This window comes from Temnothorax longispinosus, chromosome 4 (genome assembly GCF_030848805.1).
Source record: "Temnothorax longispinosus isolate EJ_2023e chromosome 4, Tlon_JGU_v1, whole genome shotgun sequence".
In the NCBI taxonomy this organism is placed as follows: domain Eukaryota; kingdom Metazoa; phylum Arthropoda; class Insecta; order Hymenoptera; family Formicidae; genus Temnothorax; species Temnothorax longispinosus.
This window is the reverse complement of record NC_092361.1, coordinates 6,123,795-6,141,464: the sequence shown is the minus strand read 5'-3', so window position 1 is coordinate 6,141,464 and position 17,670 is coordinate 6,123,795. Positions and strand designations below refer to the sequence as shown.

Genomic DNA, 17,670 nt, shown 5'->3' with positions numbered 1-17,670 from the left:
AGTATGAAAAAGAATCGAGGTCAGAACACGTACTTAGATAAAATATATGTTAAACTACGTGTGTGTGTATTAATATATATCACATTATACATATATTTAAATAATAATATATTAAAATACATTCTCGTATTTAAAGCATGCGATATAAAAGTTAGAGACACGTCAGATTTCTATCCTCAGATCGTGTAAGGTGGGCTTTAAAAAATAATTTTAAAATTAAAGATATATCTATATATACATATATAAAACATAATTATAATTAAAAATACGTGGACGTTTTTGATTTACTGACTTAAGCCAATGATGCTCGGTATAGCGACAGCAAATCCGAGAACGTGCGTCGCACGAATCATTTTTAATGATGCGCAGGAAAACATACAAAAAACGAATCCGTACGCACGCAAGTATGCATTTAATGAGATTTGCAATTCGCTGAGTCAGCGTCGCGGGACGAGCGGGAAAAACGGCAGAGGAGCGGGCGGGGACGCGTGCGTTTGTATGAACAAATACTCTTTATTATCTTAAAACGATTAAACGCGCGTAATATTAAATATAAAGGCGGCAAGGTAATGCGCTTTGATTTTACATCAATATACAATTCAGGGAATGACGCGACACACCACACCCCAGGGGGGAACATCCAGCATTTCTTCCTCAAAATCGCGAAGCACGATTCGCGGAAGGCCACATTCGCAAGCCTCACGCAAAATTCGCTCACACATGCTTGTATACGCACAGCATACACACACACACACACACACAATCACGCGCGCGCGCGCGCATGCACATACAAATATACAGGTGTGTATTAGGGTCCTTAATTAATGTGTTATATCTCTTTACAGCGGAGCTGTTACGATGAAAGTGACGTGTCTGCGCTATTTCATGTAATAAGTACGTTAATTACACATTAAGAACACTTTGATTCTCATGACCAGTATTTGAATATCAAAACAACGTAGATAAACTAGCGGAATGTTCCCCGTCGGACGACCTCGACCAAACTTCAATTAATTCGTTCGGCAATTAACATATCAAGCGCCTGTGCAACTCAACGTGAATGGAATCATTAATTTTTTTTTATAATCATTATCCACAGCTCAACGTAGAAAGAGAGATTAAACATTGAAGACGACGAATACAATTGAACATTTTTGCTGTGTTGGCAAATAACCGCCGATTAAGTTAACAATGTAATTATGGATATGACTACAATTTGGTCGAAGTCGGCCTTTAATGTTAAGACAAGGACAAACCGTGGCTTGCCGCATGTTACTCCTCCTGCGTAGTTATTGTTCGTAGCCCGGCCGATTATCTCTCATCAATCCAGTTTGCGTTTTGCGCATCAAGTGGTTTAATTTCGTAAAATCGTTGTGTGTAAAACGGCGCGCGATGTCGGGAGGTACGTTCTAAACGGAGAGTTGTTTGACTAGGCAACTCCGACGTGCGTTATCGTTCCGACTGCGCTAATATATTGTTGTATGTATTTTTCCCCCTCCCCTTTTTCCGTCGCGCAGGTCTCAGCGTGAAATATCAAACTAGTCTAATCGGCGTTTCGCGATAAAGGTCGGAACGCTTGTCGAATCGATGGCCAAGTGTACACAGCGCTCTATAAAATCTATCTGTAAGTCGACATAAGTATAATTCTAGCGATTCTCTCTTGTCCTTAAATAGCACGTAACATCCTCTCGTTCTACCGCGTGTCATGACTAGATCTCCGGATCTTCATTCGTGCTTCGGTCGAGCAGCCGTTCTCTCGTTCGTCGTCTCCCCGTTCGACTGACGATTTTTGGCCTGCTGCCGCAACTGAGCCCGCTTCAGGCTCGTCATTAATTGACTGGATTGATAAAGCCAACTGGCCTGAAAGGTCAACGACGATCAACGCGCGTTCGAAGCCGGGTTGCTCTCGGAAGTTGCTGTACTTACCACCATGATCATGCAGTTTATTAAAATGGGAACGGAGAAAACGACGGATATGAACAGGCCTTGCGAATCGAAGTACTGCTGTCTAGAGAATACCCTGCGAAAGTTGTTAAAGGGGATTATATGAAAACGAACCGCAAAAGCTCGGAGGAGGGGAGCCGTTTTGATACGCCGCGGTCGCAGTTTAATACGTACATCCAGTTGGTCGCCGCAACCTCGTTAATACTTTCAGAGAAATAAACCAGGAGCACTGAAACAGAGACAGCTCGTGGTAACGGTTACGGAAAAACTGGGCGAAATCCGTGGTAATTACAGCAGATTCTTACGGAGCACGAGGAACAGGATTATCTGAAAATTCGCGTGGTTCCTTGTCATTAACGCGGTCATCGTGATGGCAACGTGAAAAGTCAATAGCGCGGCTAGCCATGGATCCCTCCAATCGATCTGCAACAGTACATTCATACGAAACACATTAATATTCTTTAAGTACTCCAGAGCGAATGAAACTGATATCGCGAAACCTAATCTTTAAATGAAAAAACTTCAATGTGTTATCTTATGGGCCGATATCACAGTCTCCGATTAACGTGATCCTCCGTTAAACTCACTCTTCGTCTCTTTCTAGGGAAACAGCTTAGAAAGAGATGCAGAGTGAGTTTAATCGGAGGATCACGTTAATCGAAGACTGTGACATCGGCCCTATCTCTCTCACACACAAAGTATCTTTTTACAACTCTTAACAGAGCTGCGCGTAAAAAGAAGCGTAACACATGTTTCTCCCTCTCCCTATCCCCCGACCCCTTTCTCTATCAATTTAGCGATTTATTTACTTGAACAAGTAAAGGTCATTGCACGTAACAAAGTTTTAGTCATAATCGTAAGGTTGTAATAAAATAGACGAATCACAGTCGATTATTCTCCTCGCGCTTGAAGAATAATCAAGTGTGATTGGTCTATTTTCTTACGGCTTTACGATTAAAACTAAAACTTTGTTACGTGCAATGGCCTTAAGTGGACGGTAATCTCCTTACAACGAAAGGAATGAAGAAATTCGAAAGCGGGACACGCGATAACCGTTTAAAAATATCCAGCGAGATTCTGGAGACCGAATTACGTGTGTAACGCGCTGCGTTTTCGTGGGGGGGGGGGGGCCACGTATCTCGGCAACGGGACGCCCTTGAACGAATACGACGACGAAAATAGAGCGCCAATATAATCGGCGATTTTTCGCCGCCGCCGCCGCCGCCGCCTCTTCGTCCAGGACGATAAGAGGGTCGCGGCATCGCCGGAGCCAGTAGCCGGTATTGAATTCCATTCTTGCCTCCCGTCTGCTCCCGTCTGATACGCGTCTCGTCGCGCACGCGACACCGGCGGCGCGGCGATAAGATAAGGGATCTGCGCCTCTTCTGCGGAATAGATCTCGGCGTTCAGAGCTCGGCGTAAACAGCGCGTGGCGCGCCGGCGAAAACGAAAGTTGCCGGAGCGGCGAATGTAAATCGCCGGCCACAGGAATCTGGAACGCGAGGATGTAGCAACTGATAGTGGAGCGATGCGCAGAAAATATGCAGAATTACGCGTGAATGACACACGCGAGGAATGTACTCGCTTAATTGAAATGCACACGAATTTATAACGAGACTATCACGTATGGCGCTCGTAATGACTTTAAAATGGAAATGACGTGATACGGAACGGAAAGGAGTGGATTTTCATGATTGACCGCACATAAATTTCCATTTTAAGTCCACGCAAACACGCGTACATTTCCATATAGCATGAACCGTATAATTTTCACGCTCGTCATCCGCGCTATATTTACGCGCATTTTTACGTGCGCGCGACGGTTTCCCTTTCTCGAGCATCGTAAAAGCTGGAAAAAATTGCGGCAGGTCCGGTCTTTAAATCGACTCCTTCCGTGTCTCCTTCCTGCCTTTTAAACTTCTACTCTTGTCTTTCAGTCGTCGAGAGACGCGCGACGTCCGCGGGTTCTTTCCAATCCTCGTAACTCGCCTCTCTTCGTGTCTTTTCTTCGTTCTCTCCGAATTCCGCGGCGTTTTATTTCAATCGAGAAAGCACGAGGAGGAGCCTGCGGCAAGAAGAGACAAGGCCTTGTAAAAGTGTCCCGATGCGGCGTTATCTCTCCGCATCACGCGCGTGATCTCGATCATCGAGATATAAGTACGAACGAGCGCGTGCGGAAAATTATCTCGAGAGGAAGGACGACACGATCTCGTACATTTTGACAGTAATAAACGTCAAGGGGAGAATCACCGCGAAACGGAGAACGCGCAATTAACCGTGACATCATTCGGCGTGTCGCGCCGCTGCTTTCTGGAACGCGACTCCGGTTTCTCCGTCACACGATCGAAGGAATCGAAAAGATCAAGGACGACGGGAAAATTCGGGATTCCAATTACGTGGTCAGCTGGCATTGCCGAGACGCCGCCCGTTCGAAGATTCGAGAACGTGGAAAGAGGAGACGTGGAAAAGAAAGAAAAAAAAAGAAAGAAAGAAAAAACGAGTTAGACGGGAGACTCCGGGGACCGTCGCCGACGGGAAGCGACGACAGCGGAGAAAGAAGGACGGGAAGGAGAGGGGAAAAAGGTGAAAAAGGAGGAGGGTATAGCGCGAAGGAGAGTGTAAACGGATACGGACGGACGGGTTGAGACTCACGCTCTGCAGGAAGGGCCAGATGCCGTCGATGCTGTCCGTGGCGGTGAACAGGCTGTGAAACGGCTCGTCGCTCGACATCGTGTGCCTCTCGCGGCGCGCGACGGCGACGGGTGCTGCGACGTGCTGCGGGGACGGTGACGGTGACAGCGGTGACGGCGACGGCGACGACGACGACTGGCGGGCGCCGGGAGAGCAGGCGGTGGCAGAGAGGAAGGCGAGCGCATCCGCGCGACGAGGATATCCCAAAACACACGCGCGCACCCGTTCTCGCGGCCACTGCACCGGCGGCGCGACTCGCGAGTCTCGCGACTGACAGTCCGACAAACTGGACTGACCACTGACCGACGGGAACGACGACGCGACGGCGGCCCGCGACGGGAGCGACTAATTGACCGGACCGAACCGAGCCGATACGAGCGACGGGATCGCCTTCGCCTGCGCGAACGGAGCGAAGTTGGCGGTGGAGCGGAGCGCGCGGCGCGAGATAACGCCGGTCAATGCGCGCGAGCGCGCGACCGCTCGAACGGAGCAGGGAGGAGGGGCGGACGTTAAAGGCATGTTCACAGTATTTGCGCATTTTCGGCCAATCGCGCGTTCGATGGGTTTGTTTGTTTTTGTTCGTGTTCTTTCAGATGAAAATTACTAATTACAGGCCAATTCCTTTTAATGACACAAGTCGACACAAGTATCGTTCTGTCTTTGTTATTCATTGAATGCCAAGAAGGATAGAACGATGTTTGTGTCGACTTGTGTCACTAAAAGGAATTGGCCCTACCATAGGTTATATCATCAATTACAAGTGCATATCATGCAATTGTAAATTGCAAATGAAATGAATTAAATGTAGCGTTCTCTTTACTTTATGATTTATGGAAGATGTTTGCAGACGGCGCTGCGATTTAAAAACAGCTGATTACTGATTTGCGCCGCTCTACAATCGAGCGCACTCGTCGGCGAACGTTCCACGTGATTGGCCGGTTTCCCCGCACGTGCATCGTTGTCAATTGTTGTGTAAACATCCTCAGAAATGGCAAGTAAAACGAAAATTATTAATCTGACTCGGATGTCGAGGATATTTCAACCCCTGGCAACGAGCGGATCGTTCGATAGCGTAGAAAAGACAGAAATTGCATCGAAAGGTCATAAGGTGTGTGCAAGGTACTTTTTTAAAACATTAATTAAAAATATTTTGAGAATACTTTCAAATAGATAAATGAATTCTTTGGGCAAAGTGTTTATTGCACTGTGCTTTTTAATCGTTGAAAATCACTTGCATGATGTAATAATGTTTTGTTAGAAATTGTAATGTTAAGACGATGTGTTTCCTAAATTTACAATTAAAAACTAATAGTTCCTTTGAACAAATTATGTCTAGGTTCGAATATTTATTTAATTTTTATTGGTTCCATAAAAATTCCCGAATTAAACGACTGATTTTCCTTCGACTTGAAGGCTTTAATCTTTTTAATTGTTTCAGTTAATGATCAATTATGGAATCATTAAACCAGTTAGCATCGGCATGTACGCCCTACTGCCGTTAGGAGTGCGAATTTTAAATAAGTTAATCGAACTGGTCGACAAAGAAATGGCAAATATCGGCGCGGAAAAAATACTACTTCCAGCGTTGACTCCCGCTGCCCTGTGGAAGAAAACCGACAGATTAGACTCCAATAAAACCGAGTTGTTTACAGTTACAGATAGACACAAGAAGATGTATATATTGAGCCCAGTAAGTAAGAAATATATATATATATATATATATATATATATATATATATATATATATATATATATATACTGTATTTTCCTATTAAGTTTTATTTTAGATAAAATTTTGGGTCCGAGTTTCTTGGAAGAGAAATTGAAAATTTTATTTCTGGAATAGAAAAGCCAATGACACATTTCAATTAACAAGAAATTTTTCTAAACTAACAAGATAAATCTTTTGACTAAAAATGTGTCAAAAAATGTGTAACGTGTTTATATCTTTTCTATTTCGACTGAAAATATATGAATGCTAATTTTATTAATATAGAAGTGTGCTTTTGGATAAACTTGTTTTGTTATAGACATACGAAGAAGCAATCTGTGATTTGGTGTCATCGGTAGGACAGCTCTCTACTAAATCATTACCGTTGAAGTTATATCAAATTTCGAGCAAATGGCGAGACGAAATGAAACCACGGCTTGGTCTCCTACGTAGCCGAGAATTTATCATGAAAGATTTATACACGTTCGATACTAACTTGGACAACGCACGACATACGTATGATTTAGTCTGCGAGTCTTATAATAATATTTTTAGGCAGATTGGTATAAAGTACACAAAAAGTAATTAACATTTCTAATTATATACTAGAATCTGCGTATTCATAGACGCATAGTTGTAACATTGGAAAGGCCTTAGATAATGATTTAATGATAAATGTTAAAAGGCATAGGTGATGTGGGAGCAATCGGAGGCCTGATGTCACACGAATATCATTATATATCTGATATTGGTGAAGACACGATACTTCAGTGTCCCTCGTGCAATTTCTCGATTAATCAAAGTATTTCCGAAACGACGAGTTGTCCGGAATGTAAAAATGAACTGCATCAACATATTGCTGCTGAGGTAATGTAGGAATTTCTAAGAAAAAAATACTTGATAGCTAATGTTATAAAAAGGATATACTACATTGCGTAAACGGTAATCGCAGGTAGGGCATACATTTTTGTTAGACACAAAGTATTCGCAGCCGTTAAAAGCGACGTATGTGGAACAGAATAAATCGAAACCTATGGTAATGGGCTGTTTCGGTCTCGGATTAAGTCGTATCATTACGTTAGCTGCCGAAATCTTGTCGACGAATAACGAAATTAGGTGGCCTATAAAGTTAGCACCGTATACAGTATGCATCATACCACCAAAGGTAGTAAAGTGATTAAATATGACTTTATCTCTATTAAAGAATATTCCTTATTATATACTGAATTGGGACCCGTAGGCTGGAAGCAAAGAAGAGGATACATCTGTCTATGTCGAGCAGCTGTCTGAGATACTTTGTAAACGAGATATTGATGCGATATTGGACGATCGCACGCATCACACCATCGGCAAACGGCTGGTGTTCGCACGTGCATTGGGCTACCCTTACATAATTGTCATTGGCAAAGCGGCAACCCAATTGGTTCCTTTATTCGAAATCCACGAGGTGGACAGTTCAACTTATCGTGAATTATCATTGGATCAAATAAGTGATTATTTTGATAATATAGATGTTAAAAATTAGAAAAAGATACGGACGTGTACAGTATATATTTAATAAATAAAATTAAAGTACCAATAAATGTTGTATTTTTATGCACATTATATATCTTTACAATGTGTAACTGTACATTTTTATAAATAATATCGATTTCTTGTTGTTCATATGATAGTCTTCATATTATTCATACACATACGGTATGTTCTAGAGATTGTTTTAACGAAATAAAATTTTAATTAAAGAATTATAAAGAATAACAAAAAAATATTAAGAATGATAAACAATCTTCGGACATATCTCCATGAATATACATTTGACTTTTGATTAATTTATAAGAAAAACTGGCTGGGAATACGTAAGAAAAGATACAATAACCACACAATGTTGAAAATATATTGCAATATATACGTTTTTACATTATGAAATATTTGAAAGCTCTTCTAGTATAGTTTGCGTATCTAAAGTATTAAGATCTATCGAAGCCCGTGTATCCACTATCACTCCAGTCACCTGAAAATAATAAACGTTTAAAATATCACTTACATAATTTTGATATAAGACAAAACAAGTATATAAATTAATGTATTTTATTTTATTACCATTTCCTCAAAAAACGCAGTATGATTAGGCTTTTCCGAGTATCTCTCGTATTGATCCAGATTATCCTGCAGTTTTAAAGCGAGACTGTCATAATTCTGTATTATAATAGCTAGAATTTGTTGTTCCGTTGGTGTCGACAAGCTTTCCTTCGCCAGCCACGCAGCTATCTTCGGTGGAAAATGATTTACTATATCCCTCACGTTGACGAGAGAATTCGTTAATTTGAGCGCGTGTTCTTTGTACTCGTACGTTTCACTAGTCGAATACCTGAGTGCTAGAACATTTCCAGATATTTGCTACTCGTACTATTTACTATTTTGCTTAAAGCACTAAAATTCTTACATCATTAACAGCTACTTACCCATGGCATTTAGATTGGTGAAGATAAGCCTCATACGAATAATTTCGTAAAATAATTCATCATAACTATTGGGTGACGATAGGAATGTATCAGCGTACGTAATAAAGAAATTTAAAACGTTCACCACCTGTTGTCAAAAGTAATCAAAGTATTATCTTGTTCGATTGTATGACAATGCAGTTTCTCAAACGTCTCATTACCTGAATAGCTAAAGGAAATATGTTCATTTTTTTAATAAGATGACTTTCGTGCGTTGTTAAAAATTTAAGTAAGTTAATTAGCGCGGTCCAAAGATCCCGCCACTGATAACCAAGCCTGACACGGCACCTCTTCTGATAGCACAGCAGTCTTTGTAAAACGCCGATACATTGATGATATAACTCAAGCGGAAATTTCTTCATCATATGTGATGTTATGAACTCGACAAGCAGATCTATAACAAAACGATATAGATAACAATCATTTTAAGTAACATAATGAAAAACGAGCATTTAAAAAACGTTCTTTAATTTATTATAACTCGTCTCGAAATTTATACAACTATTTACATTTGATAAGCAATACTTTATAAGCTGTAAGCTGCAAATGCTTCGACACTAGTAAAACTCTGTCCTTATTTGGTTTCTATTATATTTCGAGAGAACATAAGAAACACGAACTCCTGAAACATATATTGAAAAGATACCGAGTAACGTAGCTGCAAGCGGTTGAGCCGGCGCTGCCTTATCCTGCAATTTCCTATGATGCATAGGTACTCTATGTAGCTGAACTCTAAATGCCAGATTCGCGTCGTGCATTAAACTGTTTGCATATTGATCCTCCGCAATGCAGCTCAGTATCAAGAAACACAGCTTTACATTATTCATTATAGCCTCCGTTCGAATTACTTGCATAACTATCGAACTGTAATGCAAATGCAGATATCTCACAATTCTTAAGCAGCGAATTATTAATAATTTTATAATAATTTATATTATATTCTCACCAATACTGCAGAAAGGTTGCTAGTAAGTTGAACGGCTGAGCCATCACGTCGGGTGGTGAAGCACCAGGAGCTACCGCGTTCGGGCCCAGGGTATTATTCGGCGATGGAGGTGCACTAGTATCAGTTTGCGTATAGGCCAAAGTAGTTACAAAATTACGATTTAAATGTGTAGCCTCGTATAAAGCTAAAAGTAAAGCATTATTTGCGCGAACTTGTTGGGTTTTTGCTTCTTCCTCTCCGACAAACATGCTGCCAACTATACTAGTTAACGAAGACAGCCAAGATGCTTGTATTTCTGAAAATATATCGCATTATTATTACACTGAATGTTTACGTTAAATATTAATTAAACAGTTATATTACTACAATATACTATTATTGCAGTCACAATACCCGCTCTTTGTTGAGCAAATTGCCGGCAAAATTCCGTCAATGAACTCGATATAGCTTGTCCATATCCATTAAGAGCTAATTCATCGTCCAAAATTGATAACTTGACGATATAGGGATTTGCACTTTCGTATTTCCGATAGTTGACTAAAAGCGTTAACAGTAAAACTGCATCATGACCGTGACGATTTCTAGCAGCTGTATCTCTCAATAACTACACAAAATAATATAAGCAATTTATTAATACGCGTAAGATCGAACTTTATTCAGAATTTTATTTAGAATTTTTCATGAAAATAAAAAATTACTATTTATAAATGTCTAACATACTTGAATTAGCGATTCAAAAACACTGTTTAACATCACATATTCCAGTAAGGTATTTTGGCTGATATTATCCATACCGGTAACTATTATTAATAACAATTTCAGGCACAAAGCTTTCAAACTATCCGGATATTCACCTAAAAAACATATATTCTGCTCTTTCAGTACTGTTATTAATTTTTTTTTAAATATATATATAATAAATAAGAAGCTTGAGATGTGAATGTTCCGAAAACAATAAAGATATATACACACACATTATTAAATTGTTACCTATATATTACCTGTTAAAAAATTATTACAATGCTGCATTAACGTAGTCATCCTTTGCTCCGCAGAATCGAAGCCTACTAAAATATCTATCAAATTAAATCCATAGTCTCCCTGGTTGGCTTTTTTGTACATGGATTGGATGACGGCTGCTAAAGTTTGCAGCGCGTACACTATTCTAAACGGATGTTCATCGACTAACGTGTCAACACAGTGGCACACCAATGCGTTCAAATTTTCTTTACTGGCATTTAGCTGTTCCGACGTCATATGTAGAATTTCATTTTCGATGTGAGGTACCTACAACATATATTGCATGAAATAAATATATTTATCTTCGATAAGTCGGAAAATGGCAAAAACATTCCCAGGATACGTACCATAGGTTTAATGAGGAACAATTCATTCCAGAAATTTGGATGAGCTAGCGTCAGGTCTTCGCCCTTAAAGAAACTCTCATAGATCGGTACTAGCTTGCATTTGTGTTGACGTTTGGCACCGGAGCCGCTCCTTTTTCTCATAGCCATTGGTACAGATGGTACAGAGTAAACTATTTTCCTCTGTTCATATTCAAACTCTAGAAACATGTTGGTATATAAGTTCTTTCATGACAATACGCACCGTGTGATAATCTTAGAATAAAATAACTTCCTAAAATAACTTTTCTAAAAGAAATCAGAGGCAGTACTATGCATCTTATATTTATCCAACTTTTTATATAATGAATAAAAATATCGTCTATATATTTATTTATCAAAATCCGAAGTCTTGCTCTGCATAACATAAATTTAACATTTCAATGTAACACTGTTTACATGATCTATAATTGTGATCTAAAGATGTAAAATTTTAAAGATCAACGAATGATTATCCAATATTAATTCTCACCGAACTTCCTAGAATTTATATATAATATATATATTGCGATAAAACCAGTCTTTTTACATCCGATATTGTTCAGTTAAAAAAAATAAGTGTTTTTAGGTTATGAAATCGACTTGCGAGCGTGCGCATTTTCTGGAGCACGAATCGCAAATCGCAAGAGTGACGAAAGAACAGCGAAGACCTCGTGCGGCGAGAGCACGAAATTCCGGATTTAGAACCGCCAGTTCGAATAAATTCTCCGTCTTTATTTAGAAGCATGGAATTTATTCTCTGTATTCTCAACCAATATATTATACTTTATTAAAAACTCTTAAAAACTCATTACATCGTACGGTTTGTAGACCAAAGGAAGGACAAGGCAATTCATTACTACAAGCTTCGTGATTTCACGAGTATTATTGCATCGATTTTTCTTACAAAATTATATATATAATAATTGCGATAATTGCATATCAATTCATTAAAATGTATAATGATTTCTACCTTAAATTACCACATCTTTATCATTTAGAGAAAAGAAATACCTACTTGGAAGATAATGAGCATAATTTTCTTTTTTCGTATATCACAAATTTTTTTTTGTAGAGAGAGTACCAAATTCTTGACTTGCAAGACTCAAGATAGACGATATGCCAATGATCAATGGAAAACCAATTCGTTCATTGCTTCAATTGAATTTTTATTTTGTGATACGCGTTGCAGAGCAATCCTCTTAAATTATAGATGTTATTGAAGCTTTCCGGTTGAACATTATACGCCGAGTCGACCGCTTTCGCCCAGATTTCAACCTCTTTCGAATTCTTGTTCACAGGAAGTTCCACGTTCCACAATGTCCAACTCCAGTATCGACCTTGCTTCGCCTGAAGATCTTCCGTCAAATCCGCTGTGTGCCAAGTCTTACCTTTATAATTAAAAAGCGCGAGAAAGTTGATGGTGAGAGATCGTTAAAGAAAGCAAAATAATCAGGCTGGTTTCAGCCTCATTTTCTCGTCTTTCTCACCTTTATCATTTGTGACGTCAATACGGATTACCTTGTGGCCACCACCGGACCATGCGTAACCTGACAAAGTAGTAATTATATTTTACAATCATTTAAGAAATTTAGGATGCAATGCTCGTCATAAAAATAATGAGACCAATTTGCGTAATTCAGCTTCATGTGACTATTCCATTTTCGCTTTTACCTTTCACTTGGATTTTGCCATTCTCGTTAACTTTGACCACATCTGAATTTTGCGGCTGACAAATGGCCGATATTACAGGCATTTCTTGTATCGCGGGCGATTTCCTGAAGTCCACATTGTCCCAATCTGTGCTCGGAGAGAATCCTTTGTAGTCGCCCTGTTGCCACTGCGACTGACTCTCTTCCTTCGACACGCTAATTTTGCCTGACAAATATAGCTTAATATAAGTACAAGTTCAATAATTATGCGCAATCGGGAGTTTGAGAATTTTTCATACTCAGCCATTTCACGTTTCTCGCCCCAACGACACCAGGTACAATCACTCTAATCGGGAATCCGTGATCTCTGCTCAATGGTTTGCCGTTCATTTCATAAGCCAGGATCACGTCCGCTCTCGGATCCATTGCTTTAGAGATAGGAATGCTTGCCCCATACGGCATACCAGATGGATCTAGATCGTATCCCTCAAACTGATAAAATAATCAATACTTTTTTTCAATGCTTTTCCAATGCAAATGGTAAATTAATAAAATACCTGAACATGATTAAATGCATCTTCATTAATTCCTAAATCTTTCAATACGTCGCACAATCGTGCACCTGTCCATGTTGCATTTCCAACAGCACCCACGTTCCAGTTAATACCTTTCAGTGTTTTTACCTGTAAGTAAATTAAGCGTCATGTACCTGCTATTAGTTTCAGTAATTTGAGCAATAATTCCTTAATTTTTGTACAGATCTACCTTTGACATGTCTGAACGCCTGTTTCCGCCGCACATTACGGCCGCTGTTATCGTGTGCTTTTTATACTTCGTTATCGCCTTGAAGTCAAGCGTCTTTTTGGTCGTTCCTTCTATCGCCAATTCTAGCGTGTAATCCTTCAAATGTATCTCAGGAACGGGCAAGTGATTTCTCACATAAAAGAAATCGCTGAAAAAAAGTAGGATACGATATCAGTTACAGCGCAATTGAAATATGTATCGTAAAGAAAGGAAACCAATTTGAATAGTACACTTACGCTGGTGTGAGAAAACTCTCGACTAACAGCGACGATGACGGTTCCGCGCAGAAGGGTTTATTGCCGTTAATTATTAAGGCCTTATGCCTGGCGGGCTCGTTCGCGTACGGATCGTACAAATCGCTCTTATTAGATTCAGCGTCCTCCTCCGATATATTTCCGATTCTCATGGATTCCAGCAGGGAGTGGATCTCCGGCGTATTGTGATTCGCGAATATGGTCCAAAACGGATCGACGGTGCCGCCTGCAGCCATCATAATTTTTGAGGGGCCGCCCGGATGCTTGTCGACAAATTCCGTTATATCGTATACACCCTGCCCGAAGGTAACCCAGATACGATTTTCCTTGCTGTCGTGCTTCCCCACTTCTTCCAGAGTGTAGGTCTTCATGTCCTTGCGTAATTGACCACATTGTACGTTTTGCGTTGCGCTGAGAGCGTAGACGTTTCTTTTGTATTTGAAAGTGATGTAATAAGATATACCTAAGGCGGCAACGGCAACACACGTTGCGTACAACGTAGCAGGATCTCGCGTATTCCTGGAGGACCCATGCTCCTTCTCCGTGGGAGACTGCTGGCAGGTGTTATAACCTCTTACTATCACCTGCAGCGGTGGTATCTGCGATCTGAAATTAATTGGTGACACACGTGTGAAATTATACACACAAAAATATGTTGTATAAAACATAATACTGTTTGGAATAGCTAGTGTTGTATTTTTAAAAGAGTCAAGCTAATATAAATACCTCTGTCTAATTCCGTGAAATATTTTCCAGCGTAAACTCATAGTGTTGACTTGCGGACGGACCGTTTAATTGATATTTCCGTGAGGTCAACTGCGTAAACCGGTAGTAAACCGGTATCAACCAGTGATCCAAATGATCGACGTCTCGTCTGCCGTCTGCCTCGACTGCATGGTCTCGACGACTGACCTGACCCTGTGTTCCTTTTTTACTGCCAGTACTGAAAATTTATAGTTTACGTCATCACGTTATAGATTTTCAGTACTGGCAGTAAAAAGGAACACACCCTGTGTGTGTACTTCTGTAGTTTCTGTACACAACTGTATGTTACATACAAACATACACAACACGTGGAGACTGGAGTGAGAAACAGAGAAAAGGAAAGAAGATGAAAAGTGCTAAGAGTTCAGCTCAAGTGCAAAGAACAAATTTAAAAATGTAATACTTTCACCTCGATATATTTAGCAGACAAATTTGATATTTCTTATTATGATTATTTAATAGTTTGGGAATCATTTGGGCAAGTTTAGGAATATAGTTTCATAGTTTTAGGAAATAATAGTTTATTTATAATTAATAAAAATTAATTGAGCGTATAGTTAGCAGACATAATTTTAAAACCAATTTTTTCTTTTTAAATCGATGTGAAATCATTTGGGAAACACGTCTGTAATGTTTTAAACGTTTGGGAAATAATGTGTGATTGGATGACTCACAAACCATGGTAAAACTGTCCAGCTATCGCACATGTGACATGTAACTTGATTTCAGATAAAATCATTATTTCCCAAATGTTTAAAACATTACAGACGTGTTTCCCAAATGATTTCACGTTGATTTGAAAAGAAAAAATTGTTTTTAAAATTATGTCTGCTAACTATACATTCAATTAATTTTATTAATTATAAATAAACTATTATTTCCTAAACTATGAAACTATATTCCTAAACTTGCCCAAACGATTCCCAAACTATTAAAATAATCAATAATAAGAAATATCAAATTTGTCTGCTAAGTATATCGAGGTAATACTTTCTGCACTTATAACAAGCAGAGAGAAGCCTGAGAGAGGCCACGGGCGCGATTTCGCTGTAACTTTATTTTGAAGCGCCTCTATGTCCACAAAATGTGGACATTGAACTACGTGGCCAATGTCTATAAATATGTAGGTAATGTCCACGATTTTGTGGTGCTCTTCCGTGCTATGTCTACGACCTCGTGGTAACATATCCTCGAGGATCCTCGAGGATCAACGATTAAATAGAATAGATACGGCCAGTTTCACCGTCTTTCGATTCACGAGGCGAATAGACACGATTAGGAATAAGAATAGGAATAGGAATAGGAATAAGAATAGGAATTGTAAAAAATATTTTATATATATATTACATCTATATTACTTTTTATTTTTTAATTATAAAAAATGACATTAATGCCCCTACCCCTACCCTACCTCTACCTCTGCCTCTACCTCTGACCCCACCCCTACCTCTTCCCCTGGCTGTTCCTCTTCCTCTTCCTCTTCCTCTTCCAAGTGTAGCCGCAAGGGCCGCATGTATAATGTTTTGTAAATCTCGTGTCTGAAACAGAAAATTTAAAAAACATGTTAATACATGCAAAATAAAGAAGTAATAATAACTAATTAATTATAAAAATAATTATAACAATAATCTATATATCTATACTGTTAAATCGGGTTATTTCTACCTTTTTTAAAAAAAGGTAAAAAAAGGCGCCAAGTACACGCGCAATGTATGTTGTAAATCTAAAATCTAAAATGGTAGTAGCTTTATTTCTTTCTAACAAAGTAATTCACAAAATTTCGTTACCTAACTCAACCCAAGTGATGATATATGTATAGTAGCTTATTTCTCCCTAACAAAATAATTCACAAAATTGCGTTACCTAATTCAACCTAAGTGATACGTATTTCAAAAAAAGATATGAAATCTTTAAATTGCGCCAATTGCAAAGAGAATATATACACTTTGAAAATAATTTTGCAACTACTTTTAAAAATGAAACAAAATTGTGTTACCTAACTCATCCCAAGTGGTATGTATCTTTGTATTCCTGAGAGTCTTTCTATCAACCCAAGTGGTATAGTAGTTTTTAATTCTCCTTGATAAAATTATAATATTACAAAGAATTATTTTAATTACAAAGAATTAAAGAGGTAACATTATAAAATAAAAATATTTAATTAAAATAAAATAAATAAATTTTTCTTGTAAAAAACTTGGCGCTGCTTTTTTAAGGTCAACCCAGACAAACTTGCATAGGTGCATAAGCATAGCATAAAGAGATGGATTGGTCTATTTCCTTTTGCACATATACATGTAAACCAATCAATTTCTTACGCTTATGTTTATGCGCTATGCAAATTTGTCTGAATAAGAGCCTCCGCACAAGACTCTCGTATGATAGCGTAGCGTAACGTAACGTGGATTAACGCACAAGAAACGTATCGGTTAGAGCCTCCGCATAAATTTTTCGTATGGTAACGTAACGTAGATCAACGCACCAAGAAACGTATTGACGTATAAAGCGTCATCTACAATGGCGCAGGATATATACAGTAACTAGTCCGGGAGCCCACCGCAAAATTTGGGTCAATCGCTTTTATGACAGATTTTTACTCGAAACAGTGGGTAATGTACCGCACAATACTAATCGCTTGTCAGCCAAAGTCGTACCCCCTGCTTTATATCTTATAACAAATTGTTAACAAATGAAATTGTGCGAGGTACTTCACTCATTGCTTTTATGGAAATTTTCTGTTTCAATAGATAGGGGGCAATAAAATGGACCTTCCAATACCCGGCTGTCACCCCTCATCCCCTGCTTTAAGGGTGGCTGCCGATGTCCAATATGACAATATTGATTAACTAACCTACACCTATCACTTTTATGGACGAATGACATATCGTTGGAAAGCTCGTAAAATTTCCTTCAAAATAATACCCGGCTGCCGCACCTTCGCCCCTGTGGAGGTGAGGCTGCCGAGGTTTTAACTCGCTGCGCGAGTCCATTCGAAAACGCAGTTTGAAATGCGCGTTCTA

The 17,670-nt window shown here is 39.2% G+C and overlaps 4 protein-coding genes across 8 annotated transcripts; 1 reads left to right on the top strand and 3 right to left on the bottom strand.

Moving 5' to 3' along the window:
- Positions 1–63: 63 nt before the first annotated feature.
- Tmem18 (transmembrane protein 18) lies at positions 64–5,000 on the bottom strand. The gene is made up of 5 exons (XM_071777081.1): positions 4,597–5,000; positions 2,250–2,367; positions 2,119–2,173; positions 1,927–2,020; positions 64–1,860 (listed from the first exon to the last, which is right to left on the bottom strand). Exons 1-5 carry the CDS (start codon positions 4,672–4,674, stop codon positions 1,726–1,728), a joined length of 480 nt encoding a protein of 159 aa, XP_071633182.1. The 5' UTR covers positions 4,675–5,000; the 3' UTR covers positions 64–1,725.
- Prors-m (prolyl-tRNA synthetase 2-like protein, mitochondrial) lies at positions 3,899–7,936 on the top strand. 4 transcript variants are annotated; one of them, XM_071777067.1, is made up of 7 exons: positions 3,899–4,527; positions 5,483–5,743; positions 6,074–6,325; positions 6,666–6,927; positions 7,032–7,213; positions 7,299–7,511; positions 7,587–7,936. In XM_071777067.1, the coding sequence occupies exons 2-7, from the start codon at positions 5,624–5,626 to the stop codon at positions 7,869–7,871; spliced, it is 1,314 nt and encodes a 437-aa protein (XP_071633168.1). In that variant the 5' UTR covers positions 3,899–4,527; positions 5,483–5,623; the 3' UTR covers positions 7,872–7,936. The 4 variants fall into 4 exon arrangements, with proteins under 4 accessions (XP_071633168.1, XP_071633167.1, XP_071633166.1 ...); XM_071777066.1 differs by lacking the exon at positions 3,899–4,527 and adding an exon at positions 5,010–5,150; XM_071777065.1 differs by lacking the exon at positions 3,899–4,527 and adding an exon at positions 5,057–5,198.
- A 282-nt stretch (positions 7,937–8,218) lies between these two features.
- On the bottom strand, positions 8,219–11,829 carry LOC139812325 (armadillo-like helical domain-containing protein 3). Its single transcript, XM_071777056.1, has 11 exons — positions 11,669–11,829; positions 11,161–11,357; positions 10,795–11,080; positions 10,514–10,647; positions 10,187–10,397; positions 9,794–10,088; positions 9,494–9,711; positions 9,009–9,241; positions 8,809–8,935; positions 8,447–8,721; positions 8,219–8,357 (listed from the first exon to the last, which is right to left on the bottom strand). The coding sequence occupies exons 2-11, from the start codon at positions 11,305–11,307 to the stop codon at positions 8,265–8,267; spliced, it is 2,019 nt and encodes a 672-aa protein (XP_071633157.1). The 5' UTR covers positions 11,308–11,357; positions 11,669–11,829; the 3' UTR covers positions 8,219–8,264.
- A 213-nt stretch (positions 11,830–12,042) lies between these two features.
- On the bottom strand, positions 12,043–14,729 carry Shop (sulfite oxidase). 2 transcript variants are annotated; one of them, XM_071777063.1, is made up of 8 exons: positions 14,612–14,729; positions 13,868–14,491; positions 13,593–13,779; positions 13,385–13,510; positions 13,127–13,319; positions 12,850–13,053; positions 12,666–12,725; positions 12,043–12,566 (listed from the first exon to the last, which is right to left on the bottom strand). In XM_071777063.1, the coding sequence occupies exons 1-8, from the start codon at positions 14,650–14,652 to the stop codon at positions 12,325–12,327; spliced, it is 1,677 nt and encodes a 558-aa protein (XP_071633164.1). In that variant the 5' UTR covers positions 14,653–14,729; the 3' UTR covers positions 12,043–12,324. The 2 variants fall into 2 exon arrangements, with proteins under 2 accessions (XP_071633164.1, XP_071633165.1); XM_071777064.1 differs by lacking the exon at positions 14,612–14,729 and having other exon boundaries at positions 13,868–14,259; positions 14,349–14,489.
- Between the last annotated feature and the right edge of the window lie 2,941 nt (positions 14,730–17,670).

Bases quoted from the DNA above. Each gene is read 5' to 3' on its own strand.
- Tmem18 (XM_071777081.1), bottom strand. From the start codon at position 4,674: ATGTCGAGCGACGAGCCGTTTCACAGCCTGTTCACCGCCACGGACAGC. The intron at 2,368-4,596 runs GTGAGTCTCAAC...GTACTGTTGCAG, and splicing joins TCTGGCCCTTCCTGCAGAGC to ATCGATTGGAGGGATCCATG. The intron at 2,021-2,118 runs GTACGTATTAAA...CAACTTTCGCAG, and splicing joins GTTGCGGCGACCAACTGGAT to GGTATTCTCTAGACAGCAGT.
- Prors-m (XM_071777067.1), top strand. From the start codon at position 5,624: ATGGCAAGTAAAACGAAAATTATTAATCTGACTCGGATGTCGAGGATA. The intron at 5,744-6,073 runs GTGTGTGCAAGG...TAATTGTTTCAG, and splicing joins TTGCATCGAAAGGTCATAAG to TTAATGATCAATTATGGAAT. The intron at 7,214-7,298 runs GTAATGTAGGAA...CGGTAATCGCAG, and splicing joins ATCAACATATTGCTGCTGAG to GTAGGGCATACATTTTTGTT.
- LOC139812325 (XM_071777056.1), bottom strand. From the start codon at position 11,307: ATGGCTATGAGAAAAAGGAGCGGCTCCGGTGCCAAACGTCAACACAAA. The intron at 10,398-10,513 runs GTATGTTAGACA...TATTTTGTGTAG, and splicing joins TTTTTGAATCGCTAATTCAA to TTATTGAGAGATACAGCTGC. The intron at 9,242-9,493 runs GTATCTTTTCAA...GTTTTGTTATAG, and splicing joins GCTTGCAGCTACGTTACTCG to ATCTGCTTGTCGAGTTCATA.
- Shop (XM_071777063.1), bottom strand. From the start codon at position 14,652: ATGAGTTTACGCTGGAAAATATTTCACGGAATTAGACAGAG. The intron at 13,054-13,126 runs GTATGAAAAATT...TATATTTGTCAG, and splicing joins GAGAAACGTGAAATGGCTGA to GCAAAATTAGCGTGTCGAAG. The intron at 12,567-12,665 runs GTGAGAAAGACG...TTAATTATAAAG, and splicing joins TGACGTCACAAATGATAAAG to GTAAGACTTGGCACACAGCG.